We start from the raw sequence: 19,929 nt of genomic DNA on the forward strand, positions 1-19,929 counted from the left end.
CCACCTTCTCCACCCTGGGAGCCTCCCCAGGGCCCAGCTGAGCTCTGCCCTCAAGCATTTCCAGAGCCCCAGGCGTCCAGCTGGCTTGTCCCCTCCCTCCTTCCCTGCTCCCCTATCCACCAAGCTCTGTGGCCCGGCATCCGGCTGGAGCCTAGTACCCTGGTTGCTGGGGGGGTGGTGCTGGGTGTACTTCGAGGCCTCCGCCCACCTTTCCCTTCTTTGCCAGTGGAAAAGCTGGCTGTTGGGCACAGCAGTCCCAGCCTGCCTTGCTCCAGAGGCAGGAGCACAGCACTGTGGGAGTTGTAGTCATCTCACCCCTCTGTGACCCCCATAGAGCTAGTTGGAGAGCTGAGAGGAAGCCTGGAGGAAAACTGGATGGAGACAGGGCAGGAGTGGCTAGGGGCCAGGCAGGTGACACGATCCCAGAAGTCCCGCTCTTGAGGACAGTTTTGAAGCGGAAACTAGCCCTCATGCAGCTTTTCTGGTAGGGATAGAAAGAAGATCAGGCCGGGTGAGGTGGTGCACTCTTAATCCCAGCACTCCAGGAGGCAGATCACAGGAGGATCACAGAGTTTGAGGGCACCCTGAAACTACCTACTGAATTCCAGGTCTTCCTGGGCTAGAGTGAGACCCTACCTCAAACAACCGAAGGGGGGAAAATGATCAGATTGACATAGCTGGCTCCCAGCTCTTTGTCTCTTCATAGTGAACTCTCTTTTGGGAGGGGGGTGCTGGGGGGGGGGTTGAGGCAGTGTTTCGCTCTAGCCCAGGCTGATCTGGAATTCATTATGTAGTCTGAGGGTGGCCTTAGACTCACAGATATCCTCCTACCTCGGCCTCCCAAGTGCTGGGTGTAAAGGCATGTGCCACCATGCCCTGCTGTGAACTCTCCTCTTAAACTGAGACCCGTCCCCATGCCCACCCCCCCTTTACTCTGCCCCTCCGTGCGACACAGAGAATGAGAGGGAATAAGGGGCGGAGGTGGGCCTTGGACATCCCGTGACAGACACCTTCCAGCATGGTGAAACCAGTCCCCCAGTGCTGGGCCCGCTTCTGTCTGGGTTGTGCTTCCCGCATCCCAGAGGGCAGTGCGGGTAAGTCCATGCGACCCATCCCTCTTCTGCACAGGCTGTGATCTCTTGAAGCCAGAGCTGCCACCCACCCAGCTGGCGATCTGTCCTCCCCAGCCCCTGCCCACCCTGCAGGGCCAAGAGGGGGCAGGGGGCAAACCCAGCTGACCACCCTGCCCTTTATCCAGGAGGACCATGCGGCACTAGCAGCCATGCTGCCCTTCCTCCTGGCCACACTGGGCACCGCGGCCCTCAACAACAGTAACCCCAAGGACTACTGCTACAGCGCCCGCATCCGCAGCACCGTCCTGCAGGGCCTGCCCTTTGGGGGTGTCCCCACTGTGCTGGCTCTGGACTTCATGTGCTTTCTTGTGAGTGTTCTCTTGTCATTGCCTACCTTTGTAACCTGGGCCCTAGACATCCCCAGTTTCTCCCCCCCCCAAAAAAAAAAATCCCAGCTGGACGTGGTGGCGCGTGCCTTCAATCCCAGCACTCGGGAGGCAGAGGTGAGAGGATTGCCGTGAGTTCGAGGCCACACTGAGAATACATAGTGAATTCCAGGTCAGCCTGAGCTGGAGTGATACTCTACCTCAAAAAAACAAAAAATAAAAATCCCTCCAAGCTAGGCATGGGCAGTGTACATCTCTAATTCAGCACTCAGAATTAAGAGGGTGTCTGTGAGTTTGAGGCCAGCATGAAACTACAGAGTGAATTCCAGGTCAGCCTGGGCTAGAGTGAGACCCTGCCTTGAAAACACACACACACACACACACACACACACACACATCTGAAACTCTTGACTCCTGTCCTGCCTTCCCAAGTTTAACCATAAGAGGAATGTCCACCTTACTGCCCATATCCAACCTTTGATCCCCAAGCCAGGGTCCTCCCCTCGTCAGACAGGGTTCTGGCCTTCTGCCCCTGTCCCCTTGCTATCCGGTGGCAATCGGGTAGCCCGCCTCCATGGGCCTCCTTGCTCTCTCCTCAGGCCTTGCTGTTCTTATTCTCCATCCTCCGGAAGGTGGCCTGGGACTATGGGCGGCTGGCCTTGGTGACCGATGCAGACAGGTAAGCGTCCTGGATTGTCCCTCCATTCTCCTCGCATCCGTGATCCACATTGCTCAGGAGTAAGAAGGAGCCCAGCGTCTCCCACCCCGCTTCATTGCAAGACGAAGAGGGGCTTGTCCCGGGACCAACATGGGAGGGGTCGGGGACCCCTTTGTGGGGCCTCTGTCCCTTGCCAGTCCCCAGGGACCCTCTCCTCCCCCCCCCCGCCCCTGCTGACCCTGTCCGTTCTCTGTCCCCAGGCTTCGGCGGCAGGAGAGAGACCGAGTGGAACAGGAATAGTACGTGGGGCGCTAGCCCCTCACCCACACTGAACCCACTTTGCTCTCTCTCCTCCTTTCATGCTTCCCTTCTCTTTCCTCTGGGCCAAGTTTGTGGTTTCTTCTTGCAGTTTCCTCCTCGCAGGCTCACGTTTCTGATTAATGCAGGTGGTGTGCTTCGCAGAGCAGGGGGCACCCCAGCTTGTCTCTGCCTCCCTCCCCACCGTAGACTCCCCCGGCTTGGCTCCATGCCCAAGAGAAGGCCCTCTGTGTTGCCCTGCCTCTGCGGCCCTGGCTGGCAGGAAGGGAGAGGCCATTCCCCAGCAGTCATACGGAGACAAGATTGGGTGCCCACCAGCGGCTTCCTATCCCCTAACGGCCAGTTCTTCATATTCCAGGGCTCCCTGCTTGAGTTACTCCTGGAGGCCTAGGAGGGGTGCTGCCCAAGGAGCTCCCCCAGAGTGGCTTTTGTGTCCCCTTGTGGTCTCTGTCCATAGGACCGGAGTTGAAGCTGTGGAAACTTCTGGCTCAGGGAACAGGGAGGGTAGGGCCTTGCCTAACAGAACGCTTCCCACTTTCTCACCTCCTCGCGTTCTCTTTGTCTCTGCTTTCCTTCACCTCCCCTTTGCTGGTTTCAAAATAATTGGCTTTGTTGCCCCCGCGCCCCCTGCTGGTCAACTCTGGAATTGCAGAGAGCCCTCTAACAGTCTTGCTTCAGCTTCCATCTGGGCAATGATGAAGATACCCTCCCGCCTAAGGCTCACGCACCGTCCAGCTCCGGTGTCCCCTGAAGGGACAAGGCTTGTTTGAGGGAGGCAGGGCAGGGGGTGGTCACTGCTGCTTCAGCTGAACCTCTGCGCTTTCTGTGCCTTCTATAGCCCTGGAGCTCTGGGTGCTCACACCCACTCCCCTGGGGCACGCGCACACACCCTCTCACTTGGCTCTGCTCTCTCATCTCCCCGCCCCCCAGTGTGGCCTCAGCTATGCACGGGGACAGTCATGACCGGTATGAGCGTCTCACCTCTGTCTCCAGCTCCGTCGACTTTGACCAAAGGGATAATGTAAGTGACTTCCTTGAACTTCTTAGCACCCCTGCCCGCACTCCAGGACGGACAGATTGGACAGCCTCCAGCGTGTAAGGCTGGGGGTCAGGAACAGTAGTGGGACCTTCTCCTCTAAAATCCTGTCTAAAATCCACAGGACACCAGACCCAGAGCTCTGGGCTCCTGTGTCCAGTGTCAAAACCTCTAAATGGCACAGCCCTAACACCTGTCAGTTGTAAACTTTGTTCACCACAATAGAGATGGGTGCCCACCTCTGCCACTGATCAATCTGCCCTTTTTCCTTGCACAGGGTTTTAGAGGTTATATCTCCCTTCAGGGTCTTGGTGGCAAAAAGTGTAAAAAAAAAAAAAAAAAAAGTACAGGCTGCATGGTGTATATACAGAGGTTGCAGGCTGGTGGCCCTGGCTGTGGAGACTAGCTGACCTGCTGGGGTGTTGGCACTGAGTGGCAGGCAGCAGTCCTTTCAGACCTAACAGTTCACAGCAGAACCCAGGTCCCCTTCCGCATCAGGCCCAGCACATAGATGCTGCGTGTCTGACCCTCCTCCACCGTGACGTGAAGGTCCCAGGCAGAACCCTCACCCTCGGGCACCCGGGTGGCCCTGGGACAGTCCAGCTGGGCCGGGGCTCCTGCAGCAGCCCCGGCAGAGACGGCTGACAGCCTCCCGAGTTGGGCTCCAGGGCACGTGACAAAGCGCAGGTCTCCTCCCCACTAGCCAGAAGAGTCGTCATGGTCCCCAGGAGTGGGTGGCACCCGGATGACTAGTCCTGCATCCCAGCTGGAAGGCGTCCTCTCTCCATCCTGGGCTGGGCCTGGGTCTTGTCCCGGTGGGGTGTAGGGGAGGGTTCTTCCCACCCAGCCTGCCCTGAAGCTCCCCATCTTCTGCCCGAAGGCAGGCCTGGGACACAGACACTTGGTGCAGCTGGCGTGACCCTGCACTTCGGTCCCTCTGAGATGGACCAGAGCATGGAGGCCAACGCTCCGGCAGCATGCTGCGCCTGTCGCTTTTAGCAGCCATGTTGCAAACTCTTTTATCTGAGGGAGGTCGGGGGATGTCTTGTCACCCTAGGGCCCCAGACTGTTCCCATCCATGTTCTGGCCCACATAGACACAGTTTTTGTTTGTCTGTTTCTAATTTAAATTTTATTTATTTTTTTATTTATTTTGGTTTTTCAAGGCAGGGTCTCGCTCTAACCCAGGCTGACCTGGAATTCACTACGGAGTCTCAGGCTGGCCTTGAACTCACAGTGATTCTCCTACCTCTGCCTCCCCAGGTGCTAGGATTAAAGGCATGCGCCACCATGCCCAGATTTTGTTTAAAGAATTTTTATTTATTTATTTATTTTTTTGTTCATTATTTATTTATTTATTTGAGAGTGACAGACACAGGGAGAAAGACAGATAGAGGGAGAGAGATAGAATGGGCGCGCCAGGGCTTCCAGCCACTGCAAACGAACTCCAGACGCGTGCGCCCCCTTGTGCATCTGGCTAACGTGGGACCTGGGGAACTGAGCCTTGAACCAGGGTCCTTAGGCTTCACAGGCAAGTGCTTAACCGCTAAGCCATCTCTCCAGCCCTATAAATTAAATATATTTTTAATACATTTTTATTTATTTATTTGAGAGTGACAGAGAGAGAGAGAGAGAGAGAGAGAGAGAGAGAGGGAGAGAGAGAGAGAGGGAGAGAGAATGGGCGCACCAGGGCCTCCAGCCACTGCAAATGAACTCCAGATGCGTGCACCCCCTTGTGCATCTGGCTAACGTGGGTCCTGGGGAATCGAGCCTCGAACCGGGGTCCTTAGGCTTCACAGGCAAGTGCTTAACCACCAAGCCATCTCTCCAGCCCTATTTATTTATTTGAGAGAGAAAGTGAGGGAAAGAATGAGCATGCCAGGGCCTCCAGCCACTGCAAACAAACTCCAGATGGCTGTGCCTCTGGTGCATCTGGCTAACGTGGGTCCTGGAGAATCAAACCGGGATCCTTTGGCTTTGCAGGCAAACGCCCTAACTGCTAAGCCATCTTCCCAGCCCATTTTTTCCAATATTTTTTTTTTAATTTTTTTTTTTTTGCTTATTTACTTATTTGAGAGAGACAGACAGAGGGAAAGAGAGAGAGAGAAGAATGGGCATGCCAGGGCCTCTAGCCATTGAAAACGAACTCCAGACGCATGTGCCCCCTTGTACATCTGGCTAATGTGGGTCCTGGAGAATCAAGCCTCAAACCGGGGTCTTTAGGTTTCACAGGCAAGCATTTAGCCACTAAGCCATCTCTCCAGCCCATCCAATATTTTTTAATATTATATTTTTATTTATTTAACCGAGAAAAAGGGGGAGAGAGAGAGAGAATTGGCATGCCAGGTCCTCCAGGCACTGCAAACAAACTCCAGACGCGTGTCTCCCCTTGTGTATCTGGCTAACATGGGTCCTGGGGAATAGAACCTGGGTCCTTTGGCTTTGCAGGCAAACACCTTAACTGCTAAGCCATCCCTCCAGCCCTTTTTTCAATATTTTATTTACTAATTTGCTTATCTGCAAGACAAGAGAAAGAGAGTAAGAATGGGTACGCCAGGGCTCCTAGCCACTGCAGACAAGCTGCAGATACATCACTTTGTGCGTACTTCTGTTGTCGTTTTGATGTAGAGTCTCAAGCTGGCCCAGACTGACCTGGAATTCACTATGTAGTCTCAGGCTGGTCTTAAGCTCACAGTGATCCTCCTACCTCAACCCCCGAGTGCTGGGACTATGGCCATGAGCCACCACGCCTGGCACCACACACCACTTTGTGCATCCGGCTTGATGTGCGTGCTGGGGAATGAAACCTAGGTCTTTAGGCTTTGCAGGCAAGTGCCTTAACCGCTGAGCCATTTCTCCAACCCCAAACACAGGGCTTTACAGTAGTCTGCAGCTCCATGCGTGGGATTCCACACATAATCCATTTAAATCATTGGGCCTTTCTTTTCCTTGAGGGCAGACCTGCCGCCCCCACATCTTCATGGAGTGTGTGTGTGTGAGTGTTTGTGTACTTTTATTTTTCCAGTTCTAGGGCTTGATCTCAGCCCCATGCATGCTAGGTAAGCCCTCCACCACTGAGTTAAATAGTTAAATGCCCAGCATTCACAGAGGTGTTTTTGTTTGTTTGTTTGTTTTTGGCTTTTTGAGGCAGTCTCGCTCTAGCCCAGGCTGACCTGGAATTCACTATGTAGTCTCAGGCTGGCGTTGAACTCACAGTGATCCTCCTACCCTCTGCCTCCCGAGTGCTGGGATGAAAGGCGTGTGCCGCCACGCCTGGCTACGTGGAGTTTTTGTTTAGGAGCAGGGGTGGGTATGGGATCTAAACCCAGGCGAGGTGCAGGCTGGAAAGCCCAGTGGGTGGGACTTTCGGGAAGGGTGGTCAGGCCAGTCGGCTGGGGTCTTCAGTTGTCCTCCTTCTGTCCCCCTAGGGTTTCTGTTCCTGGCTGACAGCCATCTTCAGGATAAAGTAAGTGAATGGTCTACACACAGAGAGAGAAGCTTCAAGACCTGTCAGCTCTCTCCAAATCTGAGGCCAGCAGCTTTGAGGGCCTTAGCGCTCCTAGCCAGCCCGCCGCCCTGCACCTTACCCCAAGAGGCCATGCCATGGGGGCTAGCCTCTACCGACACTCCCTTTCGCTGTTGTCCAACCATCTCCTGTGTGACACCCTGCCCGGGGCCAGCTGGGTGCTCCTCTCACAGCCCCAGGCACTGCTTGAGAGCAGGGGCAGGCACCCCCCCCCCCGCCCACCTCAGCCTCCGAGCAGCCAGCGGGTGGGGCAGCGGGCAGGCTGGGAGCCTCCAGTCAGCTGCAGGCCAGAGCCAGCGTCCAGCAGGCAGAACTCAAGAGATCCAGCCAGAGACCACAGGCAGGCAGTGAGCACTGAGAAAGGCAGGAAACTCGACAGGTCAGCACTGTGCCAGCCACGCCCCTGGCCCTCCCCTCTCCCCTTCCCCAGGGTGGCCCTTTGCCAAGGGAGTTCAGCCCTGACACCCAAACGGCCCCATGAGGCTCTGCTGCCACCCACCTCTTAGCCTCCTCCCACTTCTCTTTCAACATCCCTCCTTCTGGTTCTCCTCCCCCCATCTCCCCATCTTCTTTCTTCCTGTCCGGTCCTCTCCATTCCCTGCCTTTCTTCCTTTTCCTCTCTCTGCAGCCTTCCTTCTCTTACCCCTTTCCTTCTCCCTCCTCCATCTCTCTCTCCTTCTGTGCCTCCCACCTCATCTCCTGCTCACCTCTTCCTTTCCACTGCCAGGGACGTAGGGACCAGGAGATCTCACTTGAACCGCGTTCTGCCGCCACATCACAGGGCGCTAGGATGGATGTGCAGGGTGGGTTAGGGAAGGCAGGTGCCAGGCCTTCCTCTGCCGGTGCTCGCTGACCTCCTCTGTGCTTCCCCTTCGGTCTGCAGGGACGACGAGATCCGGGACAAGTGCGGCGGCGATGCCGTGCACTACCTGTCCTTCCAGAGGCACATAATCGGGCTGCTGGTGGTTGTGGGCGTCCTCTCGGTGGGCATCGTCCTGCCCGTCAACTTCTCAGGGGACCTGCTGGGTCAGTGAGGGCCAGAAAGCCTGGGGCAGCAGATGAGGGGGCGCCTGCCCTGCCCCTCCCCCACCATCACCATCTCCTCTCTTCCCACCTTCCAGAGAACAATGCCTACAGCTTCGGGAGAACTACCATTGCCAACTTAAAATCAGGGTGAGGCTGGTGGAGAGGTGCCGGGCAGCGGGGGTGGGAAAGTAGAGGACAAAGGGGGGGGGGGTGACCTAAGGAAAGGCTGTGAGGCTGCAGAGATGGTTAGAAATAGCAGGGGTGACTCTGCTGAGGACCCCCAGAGAGGGCCACATGTAGAAGAGGGGCGCATAGGCTGGGGAAGTGACTTGGAAGTTAATGCTTGCCATACAAGGACCTGACTTTGGTCCCCAGCACCCATGTGCCCGTAACCCAGTGCTGGAGAGGTGGAGGGAGACAGGAGCATTGCTGCAGCTTGCTGGCTAGCTGATCCTGACTAAAAAACACCAGCTCCAGGTTCAGTGAAAGACTCTGTCTCGAAATATCACGGAGGAGAGACAGAGGAGGGTACCCAACCTTTTCTGGCCTCCATCCACGTGAACACAGGGCGCATGCATCTACATACACAGATTTTAAGAGGGGCTGGCTGCCGTGGCACACACCTCTAATCCCAGCAATTGGGAGGCAGAGGTAAGAGGGTCACTGTGAGTTTGAGGGCAGCCTGGGACTACGGAGTGAGTTTCACATCAGCCTGGGCTAGAGTGAAACCCTACCTTGAAAAAAAATCAAGAGGGCTAGAGAGATTGCTTAGCGGTTAAGGCGCTTGTCTGCAAAGCCAAAGGACCCTGGTTCAATTCCCAGGACCCACATAAGCCAGATGTATAAGGTGGCATGTGCGTCTGGAGTTTTTTTGCGGGGCTAGAAGCCCTTGTGTGCCCATTCTCTCTCTATCTGCTTCTTTCTGTCTCTTTCTCCCTCAAATAATTTAATTTAATTTTAAAAAAGAAAATAGAATGAAAAATGGAAATAGAAGGGGAATACCCAGGGCCAGGGAAGACTGGCTGGAGTGGTGGGAAGACTCCCCAGCCAGTAGGTAGAACATTAAGAGGTGACTTTTGGGGGGTACATGCCCATTAGGGTGAGACGGTCTTGGGGCCTAAGGTGTCTGTGGAATGTAGGGTTCGCTTTGTGAGGGGTGTCAGTGTCAGAAGACAAGAGGCAAAGGAAAGACTCCATCTATATGGGGGTTCAGCACCGGGAGGTGGGTGGCAGTGTCCTGGCCCCCAAGAGCCCCATGCCTCCCTCTCCCTCCCTCAGGAACAACCTGCTGTGGCTGCACACCTCCTTCGCCTTCCTGTACCTGCTGCTGACCGTCTACAGCATGCGGAGACACACCTCTAAGATGCGCTACAAGGAGGACGACCTGGTAAGGAGCAGGGCCCTGCTCAGCCCGCGGGGTGGCCACTGTGGCACTGGCCACCTGCATTTAAGTCCCGCCTGAGCAGCTCCAGAGCCCCATCCTGTGTCACCCCAGTGCTCCTGACCCTGGGGCCCCTCACCTGTGCAATGAGATGTTGGAGGGGTTTTTTTTGTTTTTGTTTTTTTTAAGGTAGGGTCTCACTGTAGCCCAGGCTGACCTGGAATTCACTATGTAGTCTCAGAGTGGCCTCCAACTCATGGTGACCCTCCTACCTCTGCCCCCGAGTGCTGGGATTAAAGGTGTGCACCATCACCCATGGCTTTTTTGTTTTGCTATTTTGAGGTAGGGTCTCACTCTTATCCCAGGCTGACCTATGAATTCACTATGTAGTCTCAAGGTGGCCTGGAACTCACAGCAGTCCTCCTACCTCTGCCTCCCAAATGTTGAGATTAAAGGTGTGTGCTACCACGCCCAGCTGTGACATTAGATTTCTATTAGAAACACAACCTTAGGCCCTCCACAGTGGGGTATCGTATTCACTGTGGGGTCATGAAGGCCTCAGTCATTCCCTGTGGGGTAGCTGGAGAGCTGTGCTTCTAGTTTAGGAGAATAACAGACCTGGAACAAAAAAAAAGGGGGGCTAAAGGGATGGTTTAGCAGTTAAGGTGTTTGCTTACAAAGCGAAAGGACCCACATTAGCCAGATGCACAAGGGGGCCATGTGTCTGGAGTTCATTTGTAGTGGCTGGAGGCCCTGGCACACCCATTCTCTCTCTCTCCGTCTTTCTCTGTCAAATAAATAAATAAAAATATTTTTTATAAAGTATTATGACTTAGGAAAAAAAAAAGAAACACAACCCTAGCCACGTATGGTGGCACACACCTTTTTTTTTTTTTAAATTTTATTTATTTATTTATTTGAGAGCAACAGACACAGAGAGAAAGACAGATAGAGGGAGAGAGAGAGAATGGGCGCGCCAGGGCTTCCAGCCTCTGCAAACAAACTCCAGACGCGTGTGCCCCCTTGTGCATCTGGCTAACATGGGACCTGGGGAACCGAGCCTCGAACCGGGGTCCTTAGGCTTCACAGGCAAGCGCTTAACCGCTAAGCCATCTCTCCAGCCCTGGCACACACCTTTAATCCCAGCACTTGGGAGGCAGGAGGAGGATCTCTATGAGTTCGAGGCCACCTTGAGACGACATAGTAAGTTCTAGGTCAGCCTGGACTAGAGCAAGACCCTGCCTTAAAAACAAGACAAAAACACCCTGCGATCCAGCATATCCCGTACTCGTCCTCTTTGGTCCCCCGCTCTGCCTGCCTCTCTGCTCACCTGTGCCCTTTTCCCTTCCCTTCCACATAAAGCCAACCCGCCTCCCTCTCCCCTAGGTAAAGCGGACACTCTTCATCAATGGCATCTCCAAATACGCAGAGTCAGAAAAGATCAAGAAGCACTTTGAGTGAGTATGCTGCCCGCACCCAGCTTCAGGCTGCAGGCCCTCACTTCTCTTGTAGAGCACGCTGCCGCCTTGGACCTAGATAGAGGCTGCTAGCAGACACGGGGGCAGATCGGAGAGGAAGGAGACCTTGCGCTGCACACCGCGCTGTGTGGCAGGCCCTGGGAGAGCACGTGAGGCTGTGGTGAGGGGTAGAGCCACTGTTCAGCAGGGTTAAGGCTCTGGGCTTGATCTCCACCACGGCCAAAATCAAATAGAAACTAAAGCCCAGCCGGTCATGGCAACACACGCCTTTAATCCCAGCACTCAGGAGACAGAGGTAGGCAGATGGCTATGAGTTTGAGGCCAGCTTGGGACTCTAGAATGAATTCCAGGTCAGCCTGGGCTACAGCGAGACCCTAACTCAAAAAAAGAAAAAGTAAAGTAAAGCAGGATAAATAAAATCCAGAAGAGCGTGATTTGTTCCCTCCACCACCCTCTCCCCTCTCAGCTTGGGTTGGGTTATAAATGTTTGGCTCAGAGTCCCTGTTAGGTCACAACTTCTTTGACCTGTGTGCAGCCATAGTGGGGAGAAGCTCAGGGGTCCCTGGAGTCCACGGAGCCTGGTCCGTGGGTTCTTCGGCCCTGAGTTCAGGTATCTGAACACTGAGGAATGAGCGGAGGTGCCAGGCCGCAAGGAAACGCACCAGGGCTAGAGAGATGGCTCAGCAGTTAAAGCACTCGCTTGCAAAGCCTGGTGGCCTGAGTTTTGATTCCCCAGGATCCATGTAAAGTCAGGTGCACAAAGTGGTACATGTGTCTGGAGTTTGTCGACAAGAGGCCCTAGAGCACCCATCCTTTCTTCATCCCTCTCTTCCTTCCCCCGCCCCCACCCCCCAGTCTCTTTGCAAATAAATAAAAATATTTTTAAAAAAGGAGGGCTGGAGAGATGGCTTAGTGGTTAAGGCACTTGGCTACAAAGCCTAAGGACCCAGGTTTGACTCTTTGGTCCCATGTAAGCCAGACACACAAGGCGATGCAAGTGCACGAGGTTGCACACACACGAGGTTGCACACACACGAGGTTACACACACACGAGGTTGCACACACACGAGGTTGCACACACGAGGTTGCACACACACGAGGTTGCACACACACACGAGGTTGCACACACACACGAGGTTGCGCACACACGAGGTTGCGCACACACGAGGTTGCACACACACACACACGAGGTTGCACACACACGAGGGGGCGCACGCATCTGAAGTTCGATTGCAGTGGCCGGAAGCCTGGCGTGCCAATTCTCTCTCTGTGCTCTCCCTCACACTCTCACAAAAAAAGTGTGTGTGTATATACATATACATATACATATACATATACATATACATATACATATACATATACATATACATATACATATACATATACATATACATATACATATACATGAAGGGAGGGAGGGAAAGAAAGCAACCAAGCCGGGTGTGGTGGTGCGCGCCTTTAATCCCAGCACTTGGGAGGCAGAGGTAGGAGGGTTGCCATGAGTTCAAGGCAACAGGTAGGAAGGCTGCAGTGAGTTTGAGGCCACCCTGAGACTCCATAGTGAATTCCAGGTCAGTCTGGGCTAGAGTGAGACCCTACCTTGAAACCCCTCTCCCAGAAGAAGAAAAAAAAAAAACAGTCCCCACAAGCAGGGGCATTTCTTGGGACAGAGCCCGTGATAGGTGACTATTGAGGGACAGTGTACACACCAGGCCAGGAGAGCTGCCACGCATTCATCTGTCCACTCGCTAAACACATCAGTTTCTTACTGTGGCAGGTGTGGAGCGCTAAAAGATGAATGACAGGCCACCCAGCTCGGGGCTCACACCTGGGAGATCTGCTGGAGGAGATACTCTAGGGCCTGAGCGGAGATTGCCCAAGTCAGGCTGTGCTGTGGATTGCAAGCTCGCCAGTGGCCACAGAAAGGGGCTCTGGTGGGCTGAGCGGGGTCCAGGTCTTCTGTCAGTTGCCTGACTCACAGTCCAGTCGTTGGCCTGGATGAGGTCAGCATGTTGTCTGGGCGGGATCCGGAGCATCGGCTGGTCAGGTCACATTCCGGATCCCTGGTTACAGAATCGAGCACTGGGCACTGATGGGTGATCACCCATTCATGCAATGTGCAGTTTTTTTAAATTTAATTTTGCCAGACATGGTGGTGCATGCCTTTAATCCCAGCACTCAGGAAGCAGAGGTAGGAGGATCATTGTGGGTTCAAGGTCACCCTGAGACTACATAGTGAATTCCAGGTCAGCCTGGGCCAGAGAGAGACCTTACCTAAAGAGAAAAGTTAATTTAGGGGCTGGAGAGATGGTCTAGCAGTTAAGGCACTTGCCTGTAAAGCCTAATGACCCAACTTAGATTCTCCAGTGCCCATGTAAACTCAGATGCACAAGGTAACCCATGCATCTGGAGTTTATTTACAGCAACTAGAGGCCCTGACACACCTATTCTCTCTGTATCTCATATCTCTTCTTTTCTCCTCTCTCTCTCTCTGTATTTTCAAATATATATTTTTGTTTTTTAATTAATTTTGTCCAGGCATGGTGGCACCACATACTTTTAATCTGAGCACTCAGGAGGCAGAGGTAGGAGGATCACTGTGAGTTCGAGGCCACTCTGAGACTACATAGTGAATTCCAGGTCAGCCTGGGCTAGAGCAAGACCCTACCTTGAAAAAAAAAAAATTATTATTTTATTTTATGTGTGTCTGAGCACAGCAAGATGTCTTACTGCTGCAGACAAATGTCAGACACTTGCATCACTTTTTGTGCGGCTTTTAAATTTTTATTTATGCATTCATTTGAGGAGGGGGGCAGATAGAGACAATAGGCAAGGCTTGGTGGTACATGCCTTTAATCCCAGTGCTGAAAGGTAGAGGTAAAAGGATTGCTATGAGTTAGAGGCAAGCCTGAGACTACAGAATGAATTCCAGGCCAGCCAAGGCTAAAGTGATATACTACCTCAAAAAAGAGAGAGAGAGAGAGAGAGAGAGAGAGGATGTGCCAAGTCCTCCAGCCACTGCAAACTCTAGACACATGCACCACCTTGTGTATCTGACTCTCTGTGTGTCCTGGGGAATTGAACCTGGGTCCTTAGGCTTTGCAGGCAAGCACCTTAACCACTGAGCCATCTCTCCAGGCCTCTTGTGCCACTTTTTTTGTTTTTTCTTTTTTGGGTTTTTCAAGGTAGGGTCTCACTGTAGCCCAGGCTGACCTGGAATTCACTACGTAGTCTGTGGGTGGCCTCAAACTCATGGATCCTCCTACCTCTGCCTCCCGAGTGCTGGGATTAAAGGCGGCGCCACCACGCCCGGCTTTTTGTGCTGACAGGACGCTGTCAGTGAGGGCAGGTGGTAATGAGTGAGCCGAGTCGGGGAAGTCAGCGGGTCTCTGACAGTACGGCATCTGAGCAGAGACCTGAGCGTGCAGTGTGAGCGCACGCGCACCGTCGCATGCCTAGGATGTGCTTCGTACCTGGGAGACAAAGCAGCGGTACTTACTGACTCTTGGGGCATCTATCGTCCTGGCCGGCTGCTTGCAGGAGTTATTCTCTCGTTTCGTTTAGGAAACAGCCTGTGAATAGAGTTCATGCTCCCTCTGTCAGCAGGGGTGAGGGAGAGTCTGTTCCTTACTGGAATTTCTGGGAACCAGTAGGATGAGCATTATGAAATCAGCACTTCACTGAGTCATCGCTTTCGCCCAGTTTATTTTTATTTATTTTATTTTATTTTGGTTTTTCGAGGTTGGGTCTCACTCTAGCCCAGGCTGACCTGAAATTCACTGTGGAATCTCAGGGTGGCCTCGAACTCACGGCAGTCCTACCTCTGCCTCCCAAGTGCTGGGGTTGAAGGTGTGCGCCACCACGCCCGGCTCTCGCCCAGTTTATTGAGCACCTGCAATGTGCAGGCTGTTTCATAAACCTGGGGCCATAATGATGAGCAGGAGACAATACTTGTCTTCCTCAAGCCCCTGAGCAGGTTATCGGTGTTCATTGAGGCTTGGGGTCCAGCTGTGGAGTTCACCAGGATTGGAAGACTGTCCCAGAAGAGCTACGGAACATATGTCAAATTGGGTCCCTGTGTGGTTGGATTTAGAGAATTTTCCATTAATCCAGTGAGAGTGAGAGCTCACCCTTACGAAGAGGAAACCAAAATCAACTGTACAACACTAGAGTCAAAAGGCCTGTGGCCGCTGGTTGTGGTGGCGCGTGCCTTTAATCCCGGCACTCAGAAGGCAGAGGTAGGAGGGTTGCTGTAAGTTCAAGGCCAGCCTGAGACTACGTAGTGAATTTCAGGTCAGCCTGGGCTAGAGTAAGACCCTACCTCGGGAAAAAAAAAAAAAAAACAACACCTATGGCCACCTCAGAAGTTCATTTCCAAATTTTTATGAGTTCCTGAAGCCCATCTTGTTAGTATGTAACTTGATCTCATACATCTTTATCACTTCTTGGTCTGTCATCAATTTTCTTGTTTTGTTTTATTTGTTTTTTTTTTTTTTTGAGGTAGGGTCTCACTCTAGCCCAGGCTGACCTGGAATTCACTACAGAGTCTCAGGATAGCCTCGAACTCACAGCAATCCTCCTACCTCTGCCTCCCGAGGGCTGGGATTAAAGGCGTGCACCACCATGCCCGGCTGTCATCAAAATTTTAATAAAGGGCTGAAGAGATGGCTTAGTGGTTAAGGCGCTTGCTTGCAAAGCCCAAGGACCCATGTCCAACTCTCCAGATTCCACATAAGACAGACGCACAAGGTGATGCAAGCGTGTAAGGTCACATATGCTTACGAGGTGGTGCACACATCTAGAGTTCAATTACAGGGGCTGGAGGCCCTGGTGTGCCAATTCTCTCTTTCTCACTCGCTCATTCAGGATCAGTTTCTTGTAGGTCTTGGACCAAAGTTAGTTGGAATGAGTTCAAAGTCAAGGCCAAGTGTTGGACCAGGACCAGGCCTTCTGGGAACAAGGTGAAAGGAATAGCCTATGACCAGAAACAACTTTCCTCGACCTCGAGTTCATAGCCCGGGCCTCCCCAGCTGCACGCATGTCCCCACGCACCCTGGTTGGCAGTTCCTGCTGCCATCGCACCGTCCTCTCGTCTCTGCCCACTCCCCAACTACGTAAACATGGAGGATTTCACAGCTTTGCCCTTGGGCAGCCTCTGCGTGTGTAGACCGAGAAAGAGAGATCTTGAATTAGGAATGTATGTCTTGAGGGATGGAGTCCTCGTGTGAGAGAGGGTGAGTGTGTGGGTCCCTGCCGAAGGTGACAGCTGATCTCTGTTTCAGGGAGGCCTACCCGAACTGCACGGTTCTGGAAGCCCGCCCCTGTTACAACGTGGCACGCCTTATGTTCCTTGATGCGGAGAGGTAACGGACGGGGGAGGAGAGGGAGACAGGGGCCTCGTGCCCATCATGGAGGGCATCTTGGCTTCTATTCCAGGTGCTTCCTTGGGCATTTTGAATTTGACTCATCTCCCAAAGTGCCTGTTACTTCCTTTCTGGAAAGAGTGAGTCCCAGAGCTTAGTGTGTCGCCAGAGGCAAGGGTGTTGGAGCTCCTTCTTGTGGTCGGGACAGAGTGCCCGACTGAAAGCAGCTCATGGGAGGAAAAGATTTGTTTTCTTGCTTACAGTCTCAAGGGGAAGCTTCATGACGGCAGGAAAAGATGTAGAGCAGAGGCTGGACATCACCTTCTTGCCAACAGCAGGTAGACAACGGTAGCAGGAGAGCCATGCTCTGGCAAAGGGGAGCTGGCTGTTACACCCCTAAGCCACCCCCAACAACACACCTCCTCCAAATTCCCAAATTGCCATCAGCTAGGAACCAAACATAAAACATGTGTTTGGCAAGGCAGTGGGGGCACACAGCCTGAGCTAGAGTGAGACCTTACATTGAAAAACCAAAATTTAAAAAACCTTGAGTTTATGGGGGAACACCTAATTCACACCACCACAGGAGTCTATATTCCCTACCTGTCTGAAGATTTATGCTAGATAATAAGGGTTGAATCGGGGCTAGAGAGATGGCTTAGTGGTTAAGCGCTTACCTGTGAAGCCTAAGGACCCCAGTTTGAAGCTCGAATCCCCAGGACCCATGTAAGCTAGATGCACAAGGGGGTCATGTGTCTAGAGTTTGTTTGCAGGGGCTAGAAGCCATGGTACACACGCGCACACGCTCTCTCTCTTTCTCTCTCTGCCTCTTTCTCTCTATATATGTCTGCTGCTCTCAAATGAATAAATAAAAATAAGCAAAAAATAAAAATAAAAAGAGTTGAATAGCATCCAGGTCAGCCTGAGACTCCGTAGTGAATTCTAGGTCAGCCTGGACTAGAGTGAAACCCTACCCCGAAAAAAAAAGAATTAAATAGGAGACCCTGGGCTGGATCATGTCTGAGCCATGTACCCTAAAGAAGCAAGAGATCAGGACACAGCCCATCTGTGGAAAATGGAGTAGATCAGTGCTTCTTAAACTTTTTCCACTCATGACCCATTTCTTTTTTCTCTTTTTCATTAATTTTTTTTTTATTGACAACTTCCATAATTGTAAACAATAGCCCATGGTAATTCCCTCCTTCCCCCACTTTACCCTTTGAAAGTCCACTCTCCATCATATCCTGTCCCTGTCTCTTTTATTTTGATATCGTATCTTTTCCTCCTGCTATGATGGTCTTGTGTAGGTAGTGTCAGGCACTATGAGGTCATGGATATCCAGGCCATTTTGTGTCTGGAGGAGCACGTTGTAAGGAGTCCTACCCTTCCTTTGGCTCTTACATTCTTTTTTTTTTTTTTAATTATTTATTTATTTATTTGAGAGCGACAGACACAGAGAGAAAGACAGATAGAGAGAGAGAAAGAGAATGGGCGCGCCAGGGCTTCCAGCCTCTGCAAACGAACTCCAGGCATGTGCGCCCCCTTGTGCATCTGACTAACGTGGGTCCTGGGGAACCGAGCCTCGAACCGGGGTCCTTAGGCTTCACAGGCAAGCGCTTAACCGCTAAGCCATCTCTCCAGCCCCTGGCTCTTACATTCTTTCCACCGCCTCTTCCGCAATGGACCCTGAGCCTTGGAAGGTGTGATAGGGATGTCTCAGTGCTGAGCACTCCTCTGTCATGACCCCTTTCTGCCTGAGAAATTTTCTCATGGCTCTAGGTACTTCACATAAATAGGTTTATAAATCAAGTATTTTCCAATCATAAATTTATTCTAATTCTCTTGTATACATATAATCTTACCATTTCTTAAAGATGAAAGCCTACTGATGCAGTGAATGTTCCTGCCTTACAACCCAATCTGAAGATTCACTGACTTGACACCTACTGAGCAGTGACAGTGACGCAGTTACCTTTGCCTCCCTGGCATAAAGCACCTGGCCAGAAGCAGCTGGTGGGAGGAAAGTTGTTGATTTGGGCTCACAGGCTTGAGGGGAAGCATGGCGTGAGCAGAGGCCAGGCCTCGCCTCTGCCTCGGCTGGAGGAACACCGCAGCGTGAGAGGAAGCTGCACACTGGCCAGGCGGAGCTGGCCGTAACACCCCAAAGCCCACCCCCAGCAACGCACCTCCTCCGGCAAGGCTCCACTTTCCAAATTGCCATCAGCTGGTCATCAAGCGCTCAGAACACATAAATTATGGAGGACACCCAATTCCAGCCACCCTAGTCAGCATGAAAAATAGTAAAATCCTGTATTTTCTATAAACCATTGTGTTTCTCTAAACTGGCACATTAGGGAGAGATGGCTTAGCGGTTAAGGTGTTTGCCTGCAAAGCCAAAGGACCTAGGTTCAACTCCCCAGGACCCACATAAGCCACATGCACAAGGGGGCACATGCATCTGGAGTTCATTTGCAGTGGCTAAAGGCTCTGAGCGCCCATTCGCTATCTGCCTATTTCTCCCTCCTCCTCCTCTCTTTCTCAAATAAATAAAGGAAAAAATAACAAGAAATTAAAAAGAAAAGAAAATTGGTACAGTAAAAGCTTTATGACGTACAGTAACTTCCAACCTGAGCAGAGGTGTTCAGACAGCCTTCAGCGGCACGTCGGGATGTGGCAGCGCACCAGGTTCGAGTGTGTGCTCAGAGCCAGGGCCGCAGCGGTTCCACGCAGGCTGGCACTGCCAGAAACATCTCAGATTCCGGGCACGTTGGATTTTGAATTGACTTTTGGTCCTGGCACATTCAGAAGCTTTGTACCACTGCCAGAGTTTTCGTGACCCCTACCCGCACCCCACCCCCGACACACACACACACAGCATTGTGCCAGGAGACTCACAGTTAAGGAAGCTTTGGGCTCCTTCGTGAGCCGCCCTGCTCGGCTGTGGACGACTTGCTTTTGCATCCCACAGGAAGAAGGCTGAGCGAGGAAAGCTCTACTTCACAAACCTGCAGAGCAAGGAGAACGTGGCCGCCATGATCAACCCCAAGCCCTGCGGGCACCTTTGCTGCTGTGTGGTGCGCGGCTGTGAGCAGGTACCGTGCGGGCCACCGGGGGTCCCTGGTGGGTCCAAGAATGGTCGGGCAGGTTTCAACAGATGTGGATGCCCCACCACCCCAGGGCAAGCAGACATGGTAAAGACTCCCAGAGAAGGTGAGGCCAAGTCCCACCCCCGGCCTGTCCTTACCTGCTCCCGGAATCCCTGATGCCCAAGTTTGCCCCTTTCTGCAGTGACCAGGTCTGCAAACCACATGTTAGAGGTCAGCAAGGGGGCTCAGAGTGTTGCTCAGTTGGTAGAACATCCCAAGACCCTGGGTTTTATCCCCAGCACCATGTAAAATCATGTGTGGTGGTACATACCTCTAGTCTCAGAACTCAGGAGGTGGAGGCAGGAGGATCTTTTTTTTTAATTATATTTTTTATTTTTATTTATTTGACCAAGAGAAAGTAGAGAGAGAATGGGCACGCCAGGGCCTCCAGCCACTGCAAATGAACTCCAGAACATGCACCGCCTTGTGCATCTAGCTTACGTGGGTCCTGGGGAATTGAACCTGGGACCTTTGGCTTTGCAAGCAAATGCCAGCCCAGGAGGATCTTTTGTTTGTTTGTTTTTAATATTTTTATTTAT

General features: G+C 52.5%; 1 protein-coding gene across 3 annotated transcripts in view; it reads left to right on the forward strand.

The window, feature by feature from the left end:
* The window catches only part of Tmem63b (transmembrane protein 63B), a 36,470-nt gene that overhangs the window by 7,001 nt on the left and 9,540 nt on the right, over window positions 1-19,929 (forward strand). For 2 of the 3 annotated variants that reach the window (XM_045156949.1, XM_045156948.1), the window contains exons 2-12: window positions 1,259-1,441; window positions 2,059-2,138; window positions 2,378-2,416; window positions 3,366-3,456; window positions 6,899-6,936; window positions 7,880-8,022; window positions 8,118-8,169; window positions 9,301-9,409; window positions 10,790-10,860; window positions 16,164-16,244; window positions 19,213-19,336. In XM_045156949.1, the coding sequence (XP_045012884.1) occupies window positions 1,283-1,441; window positions 2,059-2,138; window positions 2,378-2,416; window positions 3,366-3,456; window positions 6,899-6,936; window positions 7,880-8,022; window positions 8,118-8,169; window positions 9,301-9,409; window positions 10,790-10,860; window positions 16,164-16,244; window positions 19,213-19,336 (987 nt within the window). In that variant the 5' untranslated portion in view covers window positions 1,259-1,282. The remainder of the gene's footprint in view (window positions 1-1,258; window positions 1,442-2,058; window positions 2,139-2,377; window positions 2,417-3,365; window positions 3,457-6,898; window positions 6,937-7,879; window positions 8,023-8,117; window positions 8,170-9,300; window positions 9,410-10,789; window positions 10,861-16,163; window positions 16,245-19,212; window positions 19,337-19,929) is intronic. The other variant, XM_045156950.1, reaches the window with a different exon arrangement.

Source organism: Jaculus jaculus, chromosome 8 (genome assembly GCF_020740685.1).
Source record: "Jaculus jaculus isolate mJacJac1 chromosome 8, mJacJac1.mat.Y.cur, whole genome shotgun sequence".
Lineage (NCBI taxonomy): Eukaryota > Metazoa > Chordata > Mammalia > Rodentia > Dipodidae > Jaculus > Jaculus jaculus.